General features: G+C 41.6%; 1 protein-coding gene across 1 annotated transcript; it reads left to right on the forward strand.

Annotated features, from left to right (window-relative positions):
* The first annotated feature begins 4,505 nt into the window (after window positions 1-4,505).
* Window positions 4,506-25,082, forward strand: Cnrip1 (cannabinoid receptor interacting protein 1). Its single transcript, XM_038345246.2, has 3 exons — window positions 4,506-5,132; window positions 8,330-8,480; window positions 24,114-25,082. The coding sequence occupies exons 1-3, from the start codon at window positions 4,954-4,956 to the stop codon at window positions 24,276-24,278; spliced, it is 495 nt and encodes a 164-aa protein (XP_038201174.1). The 5' UTR covers window positions 4,506-4,953; the 3' UTR covers window positions 24,279-25,082.
* The last annotated feature ends 441 nt before the right edge of the window (window positions 25,083-25,523 follow it).

The raw sequence follows: 25,523 nt of genomic DNA on the forward strand, positions 1-25,523 counted from the left end.
TCTCCTCCTCACCAGCTGCAGCACTCGGGAAACGGATCCTGGCCCTCACCTAGAAAGCACAGCAGAGCTGCCCAGTGGTCAGAGGTGAGCGGAGGACAAGTGTCCCCATTGCTCATCAGACATGCGGTAGCGTGGGCAGAGGAGAGATGCCCTCCCACCTCCTGCCAGCCAATGCCTGAGACAGGCAGAGGAGCTGGCCCTGTGGTCATAAGAGCAGGAGTGCTGTCCTTACCCCTCACCAGCTGCAGCACTCAGGAGAGTGGCCCCGGTACCTGGGCAACACGTTAGAGCTGGCCCTGATGATATAAGCGTGAGAGAGCTGACCCTGAGAACATGAAAGCAGTGAAACCGATTTCACCTCTCGCTCATTGCTGCAAGAGATAAATTAGCCCGGGGAATGCTAGAGAGCGCACCCTGGTGGTGAGGACAGGGAGAACTGGCTGGCAGACCAATCCTACAGCTGCCAGGCCCAGAACTAGGGTTAAGACTTGGACTGCCCCGACATCCACCCCAGCTATGACCTGCTGGAATCTGTAAAGGGACCTGACCCACATATCCAAAGCTGCAGGATCTCTACAACACACGGCAACAACAGGATATCAAAGAGTCCCAATGAGGGCCCAGCATCAACAGTGTAGTAGAAACCAGAGGCCTTGAACCCAACCAATGGCTTTTTGCAACTCACACTTTTAAGTAAAGATATTGGACAAAAGGGTTCACTGTGTGACTCACTGTGCCACACTGCAGCTTCCATAATGAGATTTTTAAATCCCCCCTTTTTTCTCTTAAATTTTGCTTTATTTGGGGGAGGCATGCAAAGGGTGGAGGGGAGATGCAAAGGAGTGGAAAAATGAATGGGCTGAAGATACATGGTGGAAAGATGCATAGGATAAATAAAGAGAAAGGCAAAAAGTATTTTAAATAGTGAGTGGTAGACAATAGAATGGGTTCATACAAAGAATGTATTTTTACTTAACACTGAATTCTTAAGTAAGCATCCTTGTGAGGAGAAAAATGAATATGAAAGTACTTAACATAGTGAATTGCAGCACCTGTACACTCAGCTTTTATTTTGCCTTCTTAGACTCAGGTGCTTGGACAATTGGCTCATTCTTTGCCTTCACATTATTCTTACTGTGGTATTGGTTCTATTCGTGTCTGAACTACTTTTCAAATATCAGTTTAAGACTTGGAAAAATCTTCTAATCTCTATTCTAAATTTTATGTCATACTGTAATATATTTCTTGTTGTTGTTGTTGTTGTTGTTGTTGTTTCAAGGCAGGGTTTCTGTGCATAACAGCCCTGGCTGTCCTGGAACTCACTTTGTAGACCGGGCTGGCCTCAGACTCACTGAGATCTACCTGCCTCTGCCTCCTGAGTATGGGGATTAACAGCATGTGCCACTACTGCCTGACTGTAATACATTTATTAAATACTGTATTTGGACACAAAAAGAAATAAAGTGGTTTGGACAGCTGAAAAACATGGAAAACACCCCATGCTGCATCAGGTTTTGGCAATGAGAAAGTCATGGTATCAGACTAACAGCGCTGAAGCACTCAATGGTTTTTTGAGTACTGTGTATGTATAAGCACAAAAATGTATCCCAATATTTTTTAATTACAATTTGTCCTTAGTTGATCAAGAGAATTTTTCACCCAATAGCCAATCATTTTTATGGAACTTGTATCCTACTTAAATACATAAAATAGTACTTTCATATTTTAGAGAAACTTAACATTCATAAAATTAGCATCATTAAATGCGACTTTTAACTAACGGTTGACATAGAACTAAGAGTCAAGATTATTAGAAGTTCATGTGCACATTTTTATTGGCTAGTATTCAACACTTTCCCAGAAATAATGCAGACATCGCATATAAACTGTTAACACCATACACAAGATTTTAGCCTCCTCAAATCATTTCCTTCCTCTTTCTTGCCCAGCCCAGATCATTCTGCCCCTTCGGCTACAATGCATGGTAAGCATTAGATGATTCTTTATAAATTCATGCTCATGGAAGAATTCAAAATGTAAAGAAGAACATCTTTTACCCCATACTAATTTTAACACTTAAAAAGAAGAATACTCAGTATTGTGACCACGCCAAGATGAGTCAAAAGTGTCACAGTGTTCATGGTGGAGTAGTCTGACATGAAAGAGCTCTTGAGACAACTCATCCAAACCTCAGAGGGCAGGAAATATCTTCAATTGTCCTTCACTCTGGCTTCTCCTGGTTCTCAGCCTCTGGCTTGCAATGATAATAACGCTTGGCTTTATTCTCCCTCTCATGGCTCTTTCCAGACACTAGTCAAGGACTTGTCTTCCTCACAACACTTGACTGTTACACAAATGGAACTATCTAAATACTTTCCTTGTCCCCTAGAAAGTCCCATGGAAGGACTGTCTCAACTGCCACACCCAATGACCCCACTCAGCTCTAAAGAAGCCAAAGAAACATTGATGCCTCAATTTCCTAGATAGCAGTTAGGGTTACCTCTTGGTGGGGGGGGTTGGGTATGAGAATGGAAGGTACAAAATATTTAACCTTACATGGAAAAAGACATTCCAAAATCAGTAGTTCCAGAAGTGTCCTTGTTTCTCTGGCCAGGAACATCAGATCTTGGGTTTCTTATCTCTTCCTAAATGAGCAGCCCTCAGCTATAGGCTAAATTCAGCAGTGAGGACAAGGATTGCCATCCAAACTTAGATCCCCTCTGGCGAACAGTTTTGGGATAGAATCTCTACTTTTCTGGCTGAAGAAGGGTTGTGTTGAGTCCCCAGTTCCAGTATATTGCCTGAGTTTAGAGTTACTGCTTCAGAGGGAAAATGGGGCAGTAAAGAATGGACTCTATCTAGACTACACCTCCCAGAATTCCAGTGGGCGGAGACTGCCAGAATAGAGCACCCACCCATGCAAAGAAAGGTTGGGGAAGCTGGTAAAGAAACCTTTTGAGTCTTTCATTGGTGAGATTTCCCATCCATGTAGCTGCTTGTCCACCATGTAGCCGACCTCCACAGCAGCTTAACTGGAAGAGCATAGCTTTCCCTTCTCTTTCCCACCTTCCTCATCTAGACAACTGTCAGCATGATAGCAAGCCTGCACTGCGGTGTTTCTTTTGAACGAATAAAGTGGTTCCCGAGCTTCAGGATAAATAATAAAATTATATGTATAATGTTTACAGTTGGATTTGTATGTCTTTGCCCTCATCCTAGGTGAGTCATTATGAATCTATTTACTTTTAAATGTGGAAGAAGTTACATATGATCGTGGTTACAGCACAACAATAATTCAAGTCACACAACATTTGTGGGACATGTAAAATGTGCCAGGTATTGTTTTGTGCATGTTGAGTATTCAGTAATAAGTAAAACAGAGAAAAAATTCATCCTTGTGTTTCAAATCCCACCCTCATGCTCCCACGGCCTATCACACATCCATTCTTGTAATTAAGTTTTAGCAAGTAAGTGTTAACCAACATAACCTATGACACATCTTTTAAATAGTTTATAGAAATATGTAGTCTATATACATAGATATGGGAAAACTTATTCAACCATTCGTTAATGCCGTTGGGTCTTTTTTCAACCATCCTTTATAGACTGACCGTCCGTTTAGGTTTTGTTTTTATTTTTGCAATCACAGCTACAATAAACACCAATACGTCAAAATCGTGAATCTATCACTTATATACACATAGATAGCTTGTTATTTATAAGTAAAAAGTCAAACCTAGGTGAGTACAAAGTTACAAACATGCCCATCTTTCCCAATTGGATGCACTGATTGGATCCTGCATTTCCCAGGTAGGCGGCTATGGTACTATCCACCTGTGTGGTGCTGAAGAAGGAACTCCTTTTCAGATTCCATACACCTGGTCTCCTTTGGCTGCTCGGAATCTTCAGCGGTCCAACCAACGTCTATGAGAAAGCAGTTCAGAATAACATCTAACTTGCAAGTGCAAACTCTTCAGTGTTGTATGGAGTGCTCTGCGGTAGTCTTGTGGCTCGTCCTTCCTCTTGGACAGGGTCACGACCTATACCTTAAATGCCCTACTAGCTTACCTTTTATAGAACTGAGTAGCTCGCCCCTACAGATATAAATATTATATGTTAACTGATTACGGTGTCTTTTTTGAGACATGATACGTATAATGAAAATAAACATATAGGACTCGTTCAGCCTCTCCCCCACCCTTTTCTCCTTAACCCGCATCTGTCTTTCGGCCCGCACCGAATCTAGTGTAGCTTCCATGCCACATGCTAAGGAACTCTGCCTTCCCGGGTCATTTGCCCTAAGCTCTCGACAGGATACACTCATTTCCTGAAATTTAAATCACTAGCTAGCAGTTTTCGACTCCGTTTCCCGACACTTGCCTCCATTTCCCCTCTCAGCGTCTTCTCACCAAACCGCAGCTCAGACTCTCTAGAAAGGGAATCCACCCCCTTGGTGCCTAGACTCTGGGGTCTCCACTCCTTGGTGTAACAGTTAATCTTCTCCCAGTGCCTGCCCGCCCCATCCTCCTAGCATCCGGTGCTGTTCTAGGAGGAGCCTAAACGTCCGCCCTGCTGAAGGGGATTGTGGTGCGTAAACAGGATTAACTCTCTAGCCCCCAGCTGTGCTGATTTGCGGGGCAGCCTGCCAGTCCAGTCCCCGCGAGCCCTCGCGTGCGTGCAGGGCCCAGCGCGTGGAGCGGGGGATGGGGCAGCCAGCTGCCTCCCTGCTGTCTCTGGGGCTGGCTCTGGGGCTGAGTGCGGTGGAGGGCCACAGCCTCACCAACAGCTGCTCAAAATTTGGGGTGGACGGAGGCGACCGCTCCTAGTTGTGGCCTGCATCCTTCAGCTCCTTCTTCCTCCCTGCGTGTCCCCTCCGCCCATCGCAGGGCAACAGCTCCCTCCAGCCCGCACTATCCATCACCACGGCCACGACTGCTAGCCCCTCTGCCAGCTATGGGGGACCTACCCGGGCTCGTGCGCCTTTCCATCGCGCTGCGCATCCAGCCCAATGACGGCCCTGTTTTCTTCAAGGTAGACGGCCAGCGCTTCGGCCAGAACCGCACAATCAAGCTGCTCACCGGCTCCTCCTACAAGGTGGAGGTGAAGATTAAGCCCACAACACTGCAGGTCGAGTGAGTGTGGGGCGCGCCGGGCGACAGGGCGTTAATACCCCGGGTATGGGAGGAGCACAGAGGCCCCAGAACATCCCTAGCCTCCCCTTGGTCCCCCTTAGTGTCTTCCTTGCTCAGCGGGATCTGGGGTGAAGGCAAGAGTGAACGCCCTATCCCCAAGCTACTCTCCCGCCCTTAGCTTGTAGTCCTGCACCCCAGCTTCCTTCCACCCTTCTCTGCGAGTGCCTTTAAATCTGAGACAAGAAGCCAGGATTTGGGGCTTTTGTTATGTTTGGGGGTTTGCTTTGTTTCGTTTTCTTGTAAATTTCTCTTCCGTCCAGCTACAACGGGGAACCACAGGTAGACAGGGTGGGGCAGATGGTAGATATGGAGGGGTTCAGCAACTGCAGTCCCATCCTTCCTCTCCTGGATCCTAGGCTCTTCCTCTGCTTTTGCTGAGGAGGCTGAAGCGGTGGGGGAGGGCTGAGGAATGAAAACGACAGTGGACAGATGGTCATTGGGTTCCCTGAGGGACGCTCCCCATTACTCGCCTCTAGAGTTAGTGGCACAAATTCGAGCGCATCGCCTATGCTGGGGCCTACCTTTGTGGTTTTCCACGCGCTCTACCTTTTCTTTGCTTCCTGGCTGAATTTTGGGGTCAGCCCAGTGATGTTACCTGTGGTCGCTAAAAACGCCTTCACAAGAGGGGTGTAAAACAGGGGAGTGACGTATGGGGAATAATTCACACGTGGGTCTTATATTCCTTCCCTGTTGCTGGGCTAAAATTCCCTGGCAAAATGAACTTCAGGAAGAAAGGTTTTGTGTGGCTAAACATTCGAGGTTGCAGTCCATCATGTGGCAAAGTGAGGCAGCTGGAACTTGAAGAAGCTAGTCATAATGACATCCAGAGTCAAGAACAGGGAGCTGTGAACTGACGCATGCATGCCCGTGCCCAGCGGCTTCCTCTTTTTCCTTAGTCCAGAGCCCAGCCCATGAGATGGTCCCCTCCACTTTTAGGGTGGCGCTTCCTACCAGGATTAAACTAAGAAAATTACCCGCACAGACATAACCCGAGGCCAAGCCATCAAGACACTCCCTCATTGAGACTCTTCCCAGGTGGTTCTAGATTGTGTTGTCACGGCGACAGCTGAGCCTAGCCATCACAGGGTCCTGTACCTTTCACCTAAATACTGCGTGAGGTCTAGTTTGTGAGCAAGAACGAAACAAAACTCACATATGCTGAGAGAGGAGGGACCAGTGAATCTATCACATACTTTTAGTTAGTTTGAACTCAATAAACTTATTTTATTTAGGCTTCATGACTCGAAGATCTGTAGCCACACTTGGATGGTTTCTGGTATTCCTGATGCATTTAGTCCATCAGCATCCCCCAAATCTTCACCTCACAGGTACCCACACCCGTTGTCCCCACATTGCCCGGTTGTCTCTGCACTTGTAGCCAGGCTTCTCCTTTCTCACGTGCCCTGACATTTGCCCTCATGTATAAGTGTTATTTTCCCTTACATCAGTCCAGAGAGTGGAAGTAGTTGATCTGTGATCATAATAATGCTTTTTTTTTCTTTTTTTTCTCATGGTTTATTTTTTTTTATATTTAAAAATTTCCATCTCCTTCCCTCCTCCTCCCCCCTCCCTCCGCTCCTCCTCCCCCTTCCCTCCCCTCCTTCTCCCCCTTCCCTCCCCTTCCCTCCACCCATACCTCCCCTTCCTCCCTCTCAAGGCCAAGGAGCCATCAGGGTTCCCCACTCTATGCTAAGTCCAAGGTCCTCCCAACTCCCCCCAGGTCCAGGAAGGTGATCGACCAAGCTGAGAAGGCTCCCACAGAGCCTGTCCATGCAGAAGAATCAGAGCCCAGCGCCAATGTCCTTTGCTTCTCAGTCAGCCCCCGCTGTTGGCCACATTCAGAGAGACGGGTTTGGTCGCATGATCCATCAGTCCCATTCCAACTGGAGTTGGTGATCTCCCTTTAGTTCTGTCCCACCGTCTCCATGAGTGAACGCACCCCTCACGTTCCTGACTTTCTCCCTCATGTTCTCGCTCCTTCTGCTCCTCATCAGGACCTTGGTAGCTCAGTCCAGTGCTCCAATGTGGAGCTCAGTCACCTTCCCCATCTGTCGCCAGCTGGAGGTTCCCTCACGGTCCTGACTTTCTTTCTCATGTTCTCCCTCCTTCTGCTCCTCATCAGGACCTTGGGAGCTCAGTCCGGTGCTCCAATGTGGGGCTCTGTCATTTTCTTCATCTATCGTCAGGTGGAGGTTCTATGGTGATATGCAAGAAATTCATCAGTATGGCTATAGGAACTGGCCTTTTCAGGCTCCCTCTCCTCAGCTGCCCAAGGAACTAACTGGGGGCATCTCCCTGGAAACCTGGGAACCCCTCTAGGGTCAAGTCTCTTGACAACCCTCAGGTAGCTCCTTAAATTAAGATATATGCTTCCCTGCTCCCATATCCACCCTTCCTATATCCCAAGCACCCCATTCCTCCGAGCTCCCCCCGTTCTCCCCTTCACATTTTTCTCTCCCCATCTTCCCTTGGCCCAGTCTCGCCCAACCCTCAAGTTCCCAATTTTGCCTGGCGATCGTGTCTACTTCCAATATCCAGGAGGATTACTATATCTTTTTTTGGGGGGGAGTTCACCTTCTTATTATCTTCTCAAGGATCCCAAATTTATAGGCTCGATGTCCTTTAATTATGGCTAGAAACCGATTATGAGTGAGTACATCCCATGTTCATCTTTTTGGGTCTGGGTTACCTCACTCAGAATAGTGTTTTCTATTTCCATCCATTTGCCTGCAAAATTCAAGATGTCATTGTTTTTTACCACTGAGTAGTATTCTAGCATGTATATATTCCACAGTTTCTTCATCCATTCTTCCACTGAAGGGCATCTAGGTTGTTTCCAGGATCTGGCTATTACAAATAATGCTGCTATGAACATAGATGAGCATATGCTTTTGTTGTATGATTGGGCATCTCTTGGGTAGATTCCCAATAGTGGAATTGCTGGGTCCTGGGGTAGGTTGATCCCGAATCATAATAATGCTTAATTGGGCAGCTCTAACCTCCTGCTACCATAGAGGTTGCTACCATGTCTTCCTTAGCCAAACTCTACAGGTTTCCTCTCTACGATTTTGGTTCAGACTAGAACAGGATACCTGAGCTAATTCCCACCGTCTATGCTCAACTCAAGTCCGTTGCAGGAACATTTCCATTGGTGGCGTACTTGTCCCACTGGAGCTGAAGTGTAAAGAACCTGAGGGCGACAGAGTTGTCTACACGGGCATATACGATACAGAAGGCGTAGCTCCTACCAAAAGTGGAGAGCGGCAACCGATCCAGATCACCATGCCGGTAAGTCCAAGGTGGTGGTATGGGGGTGTAGTTTCAGAACAAATAGAAACTGCAGGGGGAAAAAACACTACCTCTTTAAGAATAAGAAAAGATGCTTTGGAGCCAGTTACTATGGAAATTGGCTTCAGTTTCCCTCATGGATCTATGAGAGAGTAATGTAACCGATGCTGTTTTGCATGACAGACTGAAGTTTCAGACATTAAAGATGCCAGGTAATTGGTTCTGGGAGGGATAATGACTATGTTGCCGTTTTCTGTGTTGTGCTCTACACAAGGATTTGTTTAAATAATTCACTCTGGAAAGATTGTGGTTCTACATACCTCACAGTCCCTTGGGTGTGGAAAAAAAGAAATCTCTAAATAAATGACACATTTCTCCTTAAAACCACTCTAGCTGAAGAATCCTAAAAAAGTGACTGCTATCCTAACCAATAAGATCCTAGTTCTTTTATGTCATCCCTCTGTACCCATGGGAGATTCATTCCAAGACCATTCGAAGATGCCAGATCCACAGATGATCATCCCTTACACAGAGTGGCTCAGTATTTGCAAATAACCTATACATGCCATTGCATACGCTCTAAATCATCTTTAGAGTGTGACTGTTATGTAAATATTTCTTGTGTGACATTCTTTAGGGAATGATGATGCATGTTCAATACACAAACAGTTTTCTTCTGAGTGCTTTCTGGTCCAGGTTGATTAATCCATGGACATGGAGTCTATTAACATAAAAAGCATATGTATATTACAAGAAAATATTTATCACCAAGGAATATTGACATCAAATAGATGAAAGGATAGAGTTGACAAGTAAAGCTAGTTAATTGTGTGTGCACACACAGTAGATGACGCAGTGAGCTTGCCAAAACACAGTAGCAGACTACTGTAAAAACCGGTCACTCTTTTCCCTCGGAAAGAGCAGCTTTGCAAATTGTGTGCCCTCCGCTCCTATAGAGCAGATTACGGCATTTCTCAAATACCCATACGAGAAAAGGCTTCCTCTGAAGTTTACTCAAAACTTCAGTCCTAGTTCCAGAACCAGTGTTTCTGTTTTTGTTTTTAATTTAACGGTGGGTAAGTTAGGATCAAACAAACGGACACACCTACAGAGAACCAACCCTGATGAGGATGGTCTGTGGAATCCCCGTCAAGAGACATTGATCTAAGATCTTATCCACCCCATCTGATAAAACCTCAAGGTCTCACAGTGTCCAATATCCTTAAAACAACTGCAATGCTTGCCTAAGGAAAGAATCTAGGAGCCCATTCTTTTGAGAGTTGTATTTGAACCCCTCTTGTAAGGAATTCTATTTTCCACCAGAGATTCAACAGAGGAAAATATAAAACTGTGGAAAATACTCATTTCTCTTAGAGGCAATATTTTAGTCCCTGTTCTTAGAAAGCTGCTTCTGCTATGTCTTTACCTACATGCATAGGGTTTTTTCTTAAGTACATACGCATCAGAAGATGTACGTATGAAGCATGAATTTGAAGTCCGTCGTGTGAGTGTGTCAAAATCTTCAATACCTGCCGGTGGTTTCCGTTTCTCTCTACTATAACGAAAACCCCTTTAAGTTTTACTCACTTCTCCAACGTTATTGTTTGCTTGGGGTAGATTTGCAGAAGAAATGTGCATGCTAGGGGGTTTTTATAAACATTGACCTCTAGGAATGCAAGCAGAGTCTGGATCGATGGCTGAGTAGCCTGCCACTAGCCTCACAGACCAAGTTCAATCCCGAGTCCTCCTGGTGGAAAGAAAGAACTTCAATTTAAGCTGCACTTGGCACATACACCCACACAAGAAATGACAGAATAGTTAATAATAATAAATAAATGTGATTAACAAACACTTTTAAATGTTTTAACCCTGATAGAATATTTTAACGCTTTTGTTTCTAATTACTGTTGGCTTGAGATTCTTGCCATTTGTACTCTCTGCATAAATTATATTTCATAACTTTTATTCCTATCTCAACCTGTGCATATTACTGACTTCAAAAAATCTTAAAATGATATCTTAGTGTATTTTAAATGTGCTTATCACTTTTCATCTGTTAACTTTAGTCATAATGTAAATTTAATTTTTTAATGTAGCCTAAAATATTAGTATTTTCTTTTATGACTTTTGCAGTTAGCACCAACCCAGAATAGAAAATCTTTTCTAATTCTGAGATTGATTATGCATACATATAAACACAACTACATTTGTATATTTTTATTTAAATCCTCATGGTTTCATTTGTTAAATTTTGGATAAGCTGGACTTAAATATTATTTCAGTTCATATCATTCTTTTGGAAGATAAGGTAGAAATTAATTCCTAAAATAAGATGAATGTAAATATTTTATTTAACATATTGATAGATTCAGTGGGATAAGACTACATTTAGAATTTTCATATCATTAATTTTTATTAATTTTGTTTATCAGCATGTACCTGAGAATTTCCTATATTGGGGGCCCTACGGACAGAACCCTGAGAAAAATAAATAAATAATCCTGACTTCGCTGAGCTTCTAACCTTAAGAGGCAGGAACGTACTTTATATATGATTGTCAATAATGATGTAAACAGTAGCTAGTATAAGCCAAGCATCATGGTGCATGCCTACATACACTGATAAAGTCAAGGCAGCATTGTGAGTTCAAAGCCAACCTGTGCTACATAGTCAAACCCTAGCTCAAAGGCAAAAATAGCTGCTATTATAAAGCGAAAATGACTCCGCATAGGACCATGAGAGGCTATGCCAGGAGTGTTATGTTAGTTCAAGATTAGGAAAGAAATAAAGGACGAGAGGCTGAAGGGGTAGATTGACAGCAAAGGCAATTGCTACTCCTGAAGAGGTTTGGTTCCTAGCACCCACTTCAACTAGCTCAACCACTTGTAGCTCAAATTCCAGGGATCTGATGCCCTCTGACAGCCTCTAGAGGCACCTGCACATAAACTCAGGCAGGCATATAGACATACACATAAATAAAAATCAATAAGTCCTGAGAGGAAGGAAGGAGTCCTCCATTGAGTACAATATTCTTGAAACTCAGTCATGCTACATGTGTCAGCTCTGCTGTTGTGTGCTGGCTCATGTTATCAGTGGATAGTACACTTTATTTAAAACTTCCTTTTTCTCCTTATATGCAGGTGCATAGTGTTGTCGAGGTTTCTCTCCTGCCCGGTTCCCACAATCCTTAAGTCCCAAAGAAATCACACAGAGTTCTATATTAGTTATAAACTGATTGACCCATTAGCTCAGGCTTCTTATTAACTATTATAACTTATATTAGCCTATTATTCTTGTCTATGTTAGCCACGTGGCTTGGCTCAGAGAGGCAGTCACATCATGCTTGCTCTGGTCTGGATCAGACTGCAAACTAAGACTTCCTTCTTCCCAGAATTCTCCTGTTCTCACTGACCCTCCTCTACTTCCTGTCTGGTTGTCCCACCTATACTTCCTGCCTGGCTACTGACCAATCAGTGTTTATTTAAAATATAATTGACAGAATACAGACCATTGTCCCACACCAGCATAGCTTGATTATTTTCAGCTTTTGGCATTATATATAAGTCTACAATGAGCATAAAAGTATAGTTCTCAACTAGAAAACATTTTCATTTCCTTTGAATTGATAACCAAGAAGAGAATTTCTAAGTCCCAGGATCAGTGTACATTTAACTATATAAGAGATGTCCATGTTGGAGAGATGGCCTGGCACCTGCTGCTCTTCCAGAGGACCTGAGTTCAGTTCCCAACAGCAATATCAGGCGACACACACCTGCCTGTAACTCCAGCTCTAGGTCTGATGTTTCCGTGCCCCTGAAGGTACCAACACTCATATCACAACCACACACACACACATCTAAAAATAAAATAATTCTTATTTTAAATATCCAGACTGTTGCAACTTTTTCTTTCTACCAGAAATGTTGTATGAATCCTAGTTGCTTTAAATCCTTAATGGATGCCCATCTTTAAATTTAGAAATGAACGAGATGTAGAATATCCAACAAAATTTTGATTTGCAATCTATATTGATTTCTTACTTTAGGACTACAAGTTTATATTTAAAACTTTGGGTTTTCCTTTCAGGCCATTATGTTTTTATAGAGATTTTAAATTTAGCTTGTATATTTATTCAATAATTGGGCTGTTGCATTTGCATCCAATCTACAGCGCAGCCAAGTGTGATAGCATACTCCTGCTAGTCACAGCTACTCACTCAGGAGACTGGGCAAGAGGATGGCTTGTGCCCAAGAGTTCATAGTGGGGCTGTGAGACATGAGACATCATGTGGAGGGGGAGGAGGAGGAGAAGAGGAAGAAAACGGTAGTCTATACATATAATCGCAGCAATTGAAAAGCCCAAGGAGAAGGAACACTACTAGACAACATTCAAAGGCTGTGTGAGGAGGAAAAAGCAATGAAGATTTACAAATCAATTTTAAAAAATTTAATATCTTTGTATTGAGTCTTTTAATCCATTAATATGTCTATTTAAAATTCTCAATTTTCTCTCATCTTCTATATAATAGGTTACAATATTCCCTGTGCGGTTTCATGAATTTTTTAAAAATTTACTATTGTTTCAAATTTTCTATGCTACCATAATGGAATTCTTTTCATTGCTGGTATGGATGTAAACTTAGTTTCTACATTAATCTTCAGTCCTAAAGTCTGGAAAATTTTGTTGATTTGTCCTGTAGCTTTTCTTGTAGAATCCGTATTAATTTCTACATATGCTTTCATTAAAAAATATTTTTCTTCTTTCCTTCCCATCTCTAGTCCTTTTATTTATGGCTTGGTTATAATAGCTAGGAACTTCCTTTGATGCTAAATGGAAATGGTAAGAGTTATCCTTTTCTCTCCATCTTCAGAAGAGTTCAGTTTTTAACAGTATGATTTTAGCTATATAGTTCTTTATATTTATTTATTTATTATGTATACAATATTCTGTCTGTGTGTCTGCTTGCGGGCCAGAAGAGGGCATCAGATCTCATTACAGATGGTTGTGAGCCACCATGTGGTTGCTGGGAATTGAACTCAGGACCTCTGGAAGAGCAGGCAATGCTCTTAACCGCTGAGCCATCTCTCCAGCCCAGATATGTAGTTTTTAATATAAACCTTGGTATTAAAGAGGTTCCTTCTGCTTTCCTGAGCATTTTCATTCTGATGCTAAAAATGTTTTCAAGATTTTTATGTATTTCCAGAGTTTATAATTAGGTATCTTCTTCTTTGATTTGTTTATAATATATTAAGTTTTTTTAATGCAGAAGTAATCCTGAATTCCAAGACAAATCGTAATTATGGTATGTTTTCTGGAGTAGCTGGACTTTTCTTATTAATACTGTATTGATGATTTTTCTTTTCTTTTTTTTTTTTTTTTTTTTTGGTTTTTCGAGACAGGGTTTCCCTGTAGTTTCTAGAGCCTGTCCTGGAACTAGCTCTTGTAGACCAGGCTGGCCTCGAACTCAGAGATCCGCCTGCCTCTGCCTCCCGAGTGCTGGGATTAAAGGTGTGCGCCACCACCGCCCGGCTGTATTGATGATTTTTCTATCTATGCTTCTGCAAGTGATTGGTCTGGACTTCTCTTGTTATGTATTTGTCTGATCTCACTGTCAGGCTAGAACTAGCTGCATGACATGGCTTGGAGGGTGTTCACACCTTAGAGATCTCCTAATATATTGAATAGAATTCACCAAAAGCCTTCCATTAAAATTCACTTTTATCAGGCTAGTCACATTTACAGACTTTGCCTTTAAAGTAATTAATTTTATTGTTGTTTTATTTGCTTCAGTAAAACTGTTCATGGTAATTCTTCTTTTAATATTTTATTTCAATTTAACTGTGTGTGTCTGTATTTGTGTGTATGTGTGTCTGTGTGTCTGTGTATGTGTGTGTGCGCACACGCGTGCATGTCTGTGTGCATCTTTATGTGTGTATGTGCTCATGTGCCTGAGGGAGCCAAAGGACGCTAGCTGACGTGGGTGCTGAGAACCAACCTCAGGTCCTCTGGGAAAGCAGTATTTCTCATAACTGCTCAGCCATCTTCCCAGCCCCTCATGCTAATTCTTAATCATCCACAGAATTTCCAACAAGATCCACTCTTTCATTCTTGATATTCAAAATGTCTGGTTTTTTTTTTCTGGTCAGTGTAGCTAGGCATTTATTGCCTTTAACAGCCTTTCCACAATCCCACGTTTGCTTTTATGTAATTCTAGACCTGGATTTTATTCCTCTGTTTGCTTTGAAATATTAGCTAAGGTATGTATTGTACGTATGGTTTTAGGTAGTTTGGCTGTAGTACACCTAAGTGTATTTTTCTTTGTATTGGTTTTTATTGTGAATCATTGAATTTATTGAATCTATAAGCTTTCTAGCAAAATTAGGAGTATTATGAACCTTTATTTTGCTAAATACTCTTTCTCCTACAGCCATATATTTTATTTTTATTGAAGGCTTTTAATTACAAATTAAAATTCCTTGGTGTTGGGCTATCTACTTTTACTTCTTCGGGCTACTTTGCCTTTTGTACTTTGCATTTGAGGTAATTCATTTCAAATAAGCTGTCAGCTTCACTGACAACTTTATTGGCAAAAATTTTTCATAGCAATCCTTTGTTCTTCCTTTTCTTATAGGATTCCAAATACACATATGTAAGGACGCTTGGTGTCATCTCCTAAGTCTTTGAGACTTTAACTTCCTTTAATTAAAAAAATGTTTTAATTGAAATAGAATTGCATCCCTTTCTCCCCTATTTTTCATCCTGTGTCCCCCCAAATTACCTTCTCTCAAATTCCTCATTTGCCCCCACTCTCAACTTGGTAGCCTCCTTTTCTTCTGTTATTCTTTTTATGTATTGTGTATGTAAGTATATATATTTACAAATATATATATATATATATAAATATATATATATATATATATATATATATATACAACTTCTTGAGTTTATGTTTGCTGGTAATGTGTATATGATATCAGAGCTGAAAACTCTGCATTAAACAACCAGTTTGTAGAGCCTCCCCTGGAGGAGGTCAATTCTCCTTCTCCCAGCTCTATGTACTTAGTCTCCTGTGTTTCTGTGGCTTCTCAGAGAATTTTGAATGCAGTGTCTTTACGTGCACCGATTTTCCTGAAATTTTCAGATGTATATTCTGTTCTAAACCTTTGCTATCATGTTTTCAAGTCTAGAGTTTTAATTGCCTACTTGCTCAAATTATATTTTTGTTATTTTTGAACATTTATAATTTCTGAGGAAGTGTTTGCTTGTTTTATTGATTTGTTGTCCTTTGTGATACTGGAGATTAAACTCGGAGCCCTTCAAATACTAGACAAATTCTGTACCACTGTATGCCCAGCCCTCCTCTAATTTTTATTTTGCAACAGGGTCTTATTAAGTTGCCTAGACTGCCCTGAAACATACTCTGGACCCACAAAGAGTCCTTGAACCTGTGATCTTCCTACCTCAACTTCCCAAGTAGATAGGCTTACAGCAAAGCACCACCTGACTGTAATCAGTGGCCTGAAATCTTTTATAAGTCCAACATCCACCTCCATTTATAAGCTTCTGTAGGCTGATTTTTCCCCTAGGTGTGCGCGTCTCTGTGTCATTACATGCTTGGTAATTTTGGCCAGAAATCAGACACTGTGGGTAACATTGACTGCTGTGGCTTCTCCTTTATGCTCCTATGTATAAATTGTGTCCCTTATCCAAAAGTAGGCACTTTTCCTAGTGCCTACTTTAGTAAGCTTTGAGAATTGAAAGTTATGTTCATGGACTTAACTTGATGAACTTAATCCAAATGCTTTCAGACCAGAAATAATTGTTCTGCCTCTTGAGGTAAGGTGACCACCTGCAAAAACCTCAGCCAGCAGAATGTTAATCCATGAAAAGCAAGAACGGAGCATGATTCAGTAGCTGCTGTTGGTTCAAACACCAAGAGTCTGACACCATGTAGTTTATTTCACACATATTTAAGCACAGCACAATTTGAGGGGGGAAAAAGCTTCCTGGTGATAACTAACCCCCGTGCGCACAGCAAATCTTAAGACATGACTACATCAAAACTCCTACAAAGTACAAGTGACATCGTCCATAAAGATGGGTTCTATAGATGAACTGAGAAAACAGGCTCAAGGTAAATAAGCTCCTGATAAGGGTCTGGGGAAGCCAGATGTGGTCTGGCCCTACAGATAGCACAGAGGTCACCAGGCAATGAATCACATCCATCCCCAGCCTGTGGGCAGGAAGCAGGTTAGACATCGCTCCCTTTGAAGAGACAACCCCGTGTGTTTAACACTCCCGGTTCCCCTGGTGCTTGTCTGTAAGCCCAAGGACACCCTCCCACAGGTTCTCTCTTCCCATACACATCTGAGTTTGTGTCAGGTTGACAAAAACCAACCAGCGCAATTTGCTAAAGAGGCTGTCTATCTGTATAAATTCAGTCTTCCCAACATCATTTTGAAGAGGCTGTGCTTTCCCCCAAAGAATGGTTTTGGACCTGGATTAGTTAACTTTTTTTGTTACTATGACAAAATACCTGATTAAAGCAAATCAAGGAAGCAAGGGTTTGTTTTGGCTTAGAGATAGAGGACACAGCTCCTCCTGGCAGGGAAGGCACGACAGGAGCATGAACCAGCTGGTCGTAAAGCATCCAAGTTAAGAAACAGAAAAAGATAAACGCTGGTGCTCAGCTAGTTTTCTCATTTCTACTTGGTCTAGGACCCCGCCCCCCCCAATTCAGTTCATGTAATGGTGCCACCCACATTTAGGGTGAGACTTCCAATCTCACAGCCCAGACATTTGTTTCCATGGTTATTTTAATCCCTTAAGTTAAAAAAGTTAATCATCCCAAGCACCTTTATCACAATTTAGGAGACTGTAACATGAGGGTATATTTTTGGATCTTCTAATTTGTTCCATTCTTCTGTGTGTCTATGTTTCTGCCAGTACCATACACTATCTACATGACTCTATGGCAGTGATTCTCAGCCTTCCTAATGCTACGGTCCTTTAGTACAGTTCCTCATGTTGTAGTGACCCCCAACCATAAAATCATTTCATTGCTACTTTATAACTGTAATTTTGCTACTGTTATGAATTGTGATGTACATATCCTATATATAAGATATTTGATATGCAACCCCAAAAGGGTCACAACACAGAGGTTGAAAAACACTGCTCTATAGTGTTATACATGGTCAGGTAGTGTTATGTATCCAACATTGTTCTTTCTGCTCAGGATTGCTTTGGCTATTCCTGAGCTTATGACTTTCCTTGTGGATTTTGGATTTGTTTTCTTCAGCAGAAAGAATGTCATGAGAATTTTTATAGGGGTTATGTTACATCTGTACATTACTTTTGGCAATGTTGCCATTTTCATAATACGAATTCAACCTATCCATTGGTATAAAAGGATTTTCTATCTTCTAGTATCTACAAGTTCTTATTTTAGTGTCTTAAAGTTTTTATTTTAGAAGTCTTTAATATCCTTGGTTAGGTTTATTTCTAGATGTGTCTGTCTGTCTGTCTGTCTGTCTGTCTGCCTATCTGTATGTACGTGTAATGTATGTGCACACATGTTTGCGTATGTGTGTGAAGGCACCTATGTGTATGCGTGTGGAGGTCAGAAGTTAAGGTCAAATGTCTTCTGCTATCATTCTCCATCTTAATTTTAAGCAGAGTCTCCCACTGAATTCAGTACAATTTTCCTGACTGGGCTGGCTGGCCTGCAAGCTCCAAGGATCTACCTGCCTCTCTACCCCAACCCCCAAGCACTGGGGTTCCAGATGTCTGTGATCATGTCTAGCTTTTGCAGAGAGTGCTTGCAAGCTCATGCCCTCGTGTTTGTTCAGTGGGCATTTCCCTCATGGGGCCATCTCTCCACCCATAAGTAATGTTTCTGAAATTTTATTTATTCATGTATTTGTATGCCGGAGCATGCCATAGCATACATGTGGAGATCAGAGGACAGATCTGTGGGAGTTGCTTCTCTCATTCCACCATGTGAGTCCCATGAACTGAACTCAGGGTGTCAAGGTTGAGGTCAAGCGCCTTTAGCCCCTGAGCATTTACAGTCACCTGATTTAAGGAATTTTTAAATTTCATCCCTGATTTATTCAACAACTCACTAGTACTTCAAGTATTGCTCAATCTCAATTAATTTATGTACTTTCTAGTAAGTACATAAATTGTACTACAACCTAGTAAGATGCAAGGGATTATTTGATTCTTTTTTGTTTGGTAAATCTTGATTTCTGACTTAGAATGTTATCTGTTCTAAGGAAGGTTTCATGGGCTGTGAGAAAACTATGTTTCTGATAAATGGACTATAAATGCTAAGTCACTTTGCTCAGTAGTATACTTTAACTCTGAAGTTTCTTTGTTGATTTCTAGTTTAGAGGACCCATCTAGAGATGAGGCTGGTATATTAAAGTCATCCACCATTGTACAAGGGCCAAGCAGATCTTTTAAGTCCATTGATATTTATTTTGTGAAATAATCTCCTGCTTTAAGTAAAGGAGCCCACAATCCCCTGCGTATGTCCAGCTACAATACCTGAAATCCTCCTACACCAAATGAGAGACCTCCAGCTTCTCCTGTTTAGGTCTTCCTAAGCCAAATGGAAACCTCACTCTATGTGCTGAGACTCCCGCACCAGCCCCATCTATACTACCCAGGAATTTTCTCCAGGAGCCCAACCCACACAGCTTCCTGTGCCGATCGAGGGACCACAGCCTTCCATCCTTAGGACCACCTACTCGCCAAGTCTTTAAGCAATGGTTCTCAGCCTTCCTCATGTTGTGATGACCACCCTGACTGTAAAAGTATTTTGGTTGCCACTTCATAACGATAATTTTACCACTATTATGAACCGTAATGTAAAATCTGTGTTTTCCAATGGTCTTAGGTAATCCCTGTGAAAGGGTCATTAGACCAACAGCAGGGCTACAACCCACAGGTTGAGAACCACGGCGCTAGAAAGAAAAAGAGAGATAGAGCCTACAGCTCTCAGTACCAGCCGCACAATGGAAAATTACCTCAAAAATACATTTTATAATAAAAACTGATTAGAGGAATTTGTGATCGCTAAAATAGCTCTACAAAGGACGCTGAGAGAAACACTGAGAAGAAGGGAAAACACACTAAAGAGGACACAGAGAATAAATAAACAATACCAGGACAGTTAACTAAAGAAATCTTGGAAAAACACTACAATACAAGGACAGGAATTACTACATATCTTTTAGCAATGACTAAATATTATCAGTTTCAACTTCCCAATAAAAAGATGCACATCAGCAAATTGAATCAGAGAACATGAGTCATCATTTTGCTGCCTCCAAAAACAATACACCTCACTGACAACGATAAATAGCACCTTAAGGTAAAATACAGAAGGTATTCCAGACAAATAGAACCAGAGACACGAATAGTCATACCTATTTTAATATCTGTCAAAATAGACTGCACACCACAGCAAGTCAAAAAAGATAACAAAGCGCACTTTATGCTCATTAAAAGAACAATATGCTAAAAAAAGTATTACAGTTCTGAACATATACATGCTAAACACAGGTGCACCCAATTTAATAAATACAACTGGATGTAAAATCACAGACTGACCTCAACACAGTGACAGTGAGTGACTTCAATACGTCACTCTCACCAGTAAACATATCATCTGGATGTGGGGGTGGGGGTTACGTTGGAGTTAAATGACATCATAAATCAAATGTGCCTAGCAGACATTTACAGAACATTCCACCTAAACAAAAAAGAATGCACATACTTTTCAAAAGCCTCCTATGGAGTTTTCTTCTAAGTTGACTGTCCACAAGTTAGGAGAATTGAAATGACATTCTCTGTCCTATTTGACCACAACGGAATAAAGCTATATATCAAAAGTAGTAAAAAATTACAGAAAGTGCATAAACTCATAGAAATGCAACTACACACTATTTGATGATAATTGAGACAAGGAAGAGCATATAAAATCCCTAGGAATAAACAAAAATGAAAACACAGGAAGCCAAAATCTATGGGATACAAGGAAGGCAATCCTAAAATAAACATTATAGTACTAAATGCCTATGTCAAAAAACATCTGTCCCCAGTTGATAGAACATTTTTGGGAAGAATTAGGAGGTGTGGCCTTGTTGAAGGAAGTATGTCATAGAAAAGTAACCAAGACAGTATGTGCTCACACTTGTTGAGAAGACTGTGATATCACAATGCAATATATATTAGGTCCATTATGGCCTAAAATGATTATCTAACAAACATCTATGTAAACTTTTCACTCTTTATTCAATTTTATTAAAAAAAACTTTCTTGGTCTTAACATCCTTCTCATATATTTCTGACTTTAATATTTTAAAAAATAGAAACAATACACAAATTTGCTTATTAAGGCCATGAGATTTTCTGTATAAATATCCTTTCTTTAAATTTATTTATCAGTTTAGGTTGTTAGAGTAATGCACTAGATGGTTTTGTGTGACAACTTGACCTAAGCTAGAGTCATCGGAGGAAAGAGCCATAGTTGAGCAAACGCCTCAATAAGATCCAGATGGAAGGCATTTTCTCATTTAGTGATCAGTGGGGGAGAGCCCAGCCCATGGTGGGTTGCTGGGATGGGCCAGGAGGGAGGAGCAAGCCTGTATGGTTGCTTCTGTATAGATGAGGAAAAAAAAGTCTGAACTAGATAGTAAAAGGATCAGGATATGGAACTCCAGAAAACTGATGGGAAGTATAAAAATCTAAGGCCTGGACGAGAGGAAGATGTGCAGACTTAACAGCGGTGTGCTTCAGCATGACTCTGGAGTCAGGAGAAGCCAAACCAAATGAGGACTGGAAACTGACATCTAACATATTTGCTGTGACCATTGCTGTCAGCATATTTCTGTTAGGGTCTCTTGTGTTTGTGAACACTACTAAATATTAGATTAAGACTTCCAGGGGCCAGAAAGATGTCTCAGTGGTTAAGAACACTTGCTGCTCCTCCAGAGGACCCCAGGTTCTAGCCCGAACACCTACGTGGAAGTTCACAACCACCTCTGACTCCAGTTCCAGGGGATTCAAAGCAGCCTTGTGGCCACTGTGGGCACTGACCACACGTGCTATACAAACATACATGCAGGCAAAACACCCTGACACATAAACTAAAGAAAAACTTTTAAAAATAACTTTTCTAATTTAGTTTTTTCAGGTAAGTTAATAATACTGAAGTTTCCTCTTATGGGTGGTTATAGTATTTATTTTTAATGTTTTTATTTTGTATCCAGCTCTTTCTTTTTTATATTTATTTATTATGTATACAATATTCTGTCTGCGTGTATGCCTGCAGGCCAGAAGAGGGCACCAGACCCCATTACAGATGGTTGTGAACCACCATGTGGTTGCTGGGAATTGAACTCAGGACCTTTGGAAGAGCAGGCAATGCTCTTAACCTCTGAGCCATCTCTCCAGCCCCCACTGCTCTGAAATTTACAATATTCTTATAAGAAGTATGATTTCTGGATCCGCATCTATTCACACCTTTAACCTCACTGTCAATGGACTCCTTCGTGAAGGACTCAGTAGCCTACCTTCCTGTAGCTTACTGAAAATGGATACTGATTTTAAAAGCAACCAACTATGTGACATGATTTTCAAATAATAAATTACCCAGTATATAGTTCAGTGTGGTTTGGCCCACATCAACCAAGATATAGAACACTTTTATCATTGTCCTCCAAAAATTCTGTCTTATACATTTTCAGCAATCTCCCCCTCTCAGGCCCTAGATAACCATAGACATGTTCTGCTAGTATGGTTTATATTTATCATATAATTTTAAAGTAATTGGAAGCATATGGTATATATCCTCTGGAATCTAGATTCTTTTGCTTACAGTGTCTTAAGATCCATCCCTGTTCTTACCTTAATCTACATGTCCTATTGATAGAACAGTCACATGTCATTTACACATATACCAAAATTTTACTCCCATCAAGTGATAGTGAGATGTTTTGAATTTATTCCAGCCTGGGGTTATTATAAACAAGCTGCTGTAAGCTCATAGATCTTTAAGCCATGACTCTCCAAAAAGAGATACTTCCTCTTCATACCTAGGAAGTGTGTAGACTCTAATGGTTTCGTCCCCGGGTTTCACGTCAGGCACACTTCGCAAAGGAAAGCCCAGATCTTGATGCGGGACCAAGTCAGTGGGTGAGGCAATGGTGCACAGACTAAGTTCTGAGCACCTTGGCAAGCTCTTTGGGAAGCATCTGATCACCCTCCTCTTGTATCATCAACTGCACAGCGTAAAAGCTCGCCTTGCTCACTGCCCTTCTCTCTATGTCTCCTGGCTCCAAGAGAGTCTAAGATTCCTGCCAAGTCAGTCCTGACCCTTCTCATCAAGAGAGGATCAGTGGAGAAAATAACTACAGACATAATGCTGTTTAATGCCAGGTCCTCTAAATAGCTGCAGAAGGCAGTAGTCAGGCAAACCCCGGGCCACTTGAGCATCTGCCCGGTGGCCTCTAGAGCATTCTGTGCCCTCTTTGTGGCTACAAAAACACTCATTCTAATGACTCAAAATTCTGTGCAGTGATTTTTTTTTATTGAGCCTTCCATCCGACTTTCTAGTAGAACAACTTTTATTTTCATAGTAGTTCGAGCTGGCCTTGAACTCGTGGCAGTCTTCTCTTAGCCTTCCATATGCTTGCATTTCAGTTTAAACCAACATACCTTGATGTAATTCAAACATAATAAGAGTAATAATCACATCTTACACAACTTTCATATGTACATGATACATAATAGGCACTCATAGTTAGAACGGTACAGTACCTAAACTTGAGAGCTGGGCACCTTCGATATTTGACAATTAAAGTAAATCTTTATGAAACCAATACTTCAACGCAAAGCATTTGTGGTTGTCACCTTCAGTCAAATATCCTCCCTGAATTGAAACTAATAATAAAAGAACAATTATTTATACCTTACATTTAGATGAACAATATAGACATTTTCTTGAACTACTGTCTCAAAACAGAACGCAAAAGATAGCCAGTCAACACTATTTCCTTTCTTCTCTTTCCAGTTCCTTTCTGTGAAAAGGGGGACTTTTTAAAAAAGCACAGACATTGTGAGAGTCTAAGGTTGGCTTTTTGGAAAACAAGATAAATTCATGAAATAGTCCAATGCCCAGGAGATTTGGGGAAAAGATCTCCAATATCTTAGGAATGTAGTTCCTAAAAGAAAATGTGTGAATTTTGCAGACTAATAGAGATGTGGCTACTGAGACCTGATTATTGGGAGCTATGTCACTGACTTTAGTGGGCATCCACTGCTTGTGTGTGTCACTAACTTAAGTGAGCATCCATCCACTGCTGTGTGTGCGTTGTTGACTTTACCGGGCATTCACTGCTTGTGTGTGTCACTGACTTTAGTGGGCATCCACTGCTGTGTGTGTCATTGACTTTAGCAGGTATCCACTGCTTGTGAGTGTCACTGACTTTAGTGGGCATCCACTGCTTGTGTGTGTCACTGACTTTAGCGAGCATCCACTGCTTGTGTGTGTCGTTGACTGTAGCGGGTATCATTGCTTGTGGCAAGATGGGATTTTGATGGGTGTCTCTCTCCCTTCAGTTCACAGACATTGGGACCTTTGAGACAGTGTGGCAAGTCAAGTTCTACAATTACCACAAGCGAGACCACTGCCAGTGGGGAAGCCCGTTCTCTGTCATTGAGTATGAATGCAAGCCCAATGAGACACGCAGCCTCATGTGGGTGAACAAGGAGTCCTTCCTCTGAATACAGCTCCTTCCGATGTGGCTAGACAATCTCCAGAAATCTACGTTTAGACAAACCAGCACAAGCCTTAACCAAGGCACACCACACCATGGTTGTTTCCCAATGACGTCCTACCCCAGTTACTTTGAAAGTGTGATTCCTCTCTGATACAGTAGCGGTGACATAAACGATAATGTCACATCCCTGAAAGTTCTTCCACACTTTGATGCTGGTGTTCCTGCATCTAGCCACGCTCCATCATACTGCCTGCCGGTGTGACTGGAGCTCAGAGGGACTAGCAGCTTTGTCCTATCCATGAAGTTTCCACGAAAGGACCATGGTGTTTTGTTTCCAAGACAACCAATTCCTCCCTTTTGTGTTCATTGTCAAATAAAGTAACAATGTGCTCGAGTCCCCCATGTGTGTGATATTGTAACATGTAGCATGCAGTGTTTGTGAGCCTCCAAAGCAGACTTTGTGAAAATGTAACACAGCAGTAAATGGAACTGGAATGCCATGCTTCCTGTCAACCCCTCCACTTCCTCGGAAACAGAAAATGACAGAATAAATTGATGAATCTATAAAGAAACATTTATAATGCATTAGTAGTCTTTCCAGTAGCAAGGCATTATGCTGTGGCCTAGTTGAAATCAGGAAAAGACATTATTGTGGAATTGGAAGTTTGGGTCACCCTTTGGGCAAGCTACCACAGACCAAACACACACAGAAATGGCACACTCCATACCATTTCACTTGAGCTCTGTACAACCGTGTATGAAATGGTAATCAACTTTTGCTATTTCTTAATAAAGACATTGAAAATCACAGCCCAGCTTGAACTCTGAATTGTGCAACAGTTGCCTAGCAGGCCAATCTCTTTTCTAGGACATGCCCTCAAATCTCTCTGATTTGAGTAAGGGTAAAGAGAGTGGACTGAGAGTCAAACTTCTATACCTAACAGGTGGCCTCTAACAAGGTCTAACATGGCAACAGGAGTCTAAGCGGCTGCTAAACCACCAGAATAGGACCATTATTGTTTCTATTCCTTCCTCGGTAGCAACTACTCCAGTAGTTAGCTGCTTAACTCAATAGCAAGAGGGCCTCGTGCTGTAGAAGAGCATTACAGCAGCATTGAGACGTCATTGCCTGCTCACGGGTCGCTTCAAGGTGCATAGCACAAAGTCTATGCTCCATACGGTTCCATGGGAAGGGATCTCCTCTTAAAATACAATAGCCTGCCTTCCATGTTATTGCTCACTTGCCCAG

Source organism: Arvicola amphibius, chromosome 1 (genome assembly GCF_903992535.2).
Source record: "Arvicola amphibius chromosome 1, mArvAmp1.2, whole genome shotgun sequence".
Classification (NCBI taxonomy): domain Eukaryota; kingdom Metazoa; phylum Chordata; class Mammalia; order Rodentia; family Cricetidae; genus Arvicola; species Arvicola amphibius.

Excerpts from the sequence above, each read along its gene's own strand:
- Cnrip1 (XM_038345246.2), top strand. The coding sequence starts at position 4,954 with ATGGGGGACCTACCCGGGCTCGTGCGCCTTTCCATCGCGCTGCGCATC. Across the intron at positions 5,133-8,329 it reads CCCACAACACTGCAGGTCGA|GAACATTTCCATTGGTGGCG; the intron begins GTGAGTGTGGGG and ends AGTCCGTTGCAG. Across the intron at positions 8,481-24,113 it reads CGATCCAGATCACCATGCCG|TTCACAGACATTGGGACCTT; the intron begins GTAAGTCCAAGG and ends CTCTCCCTTCAG.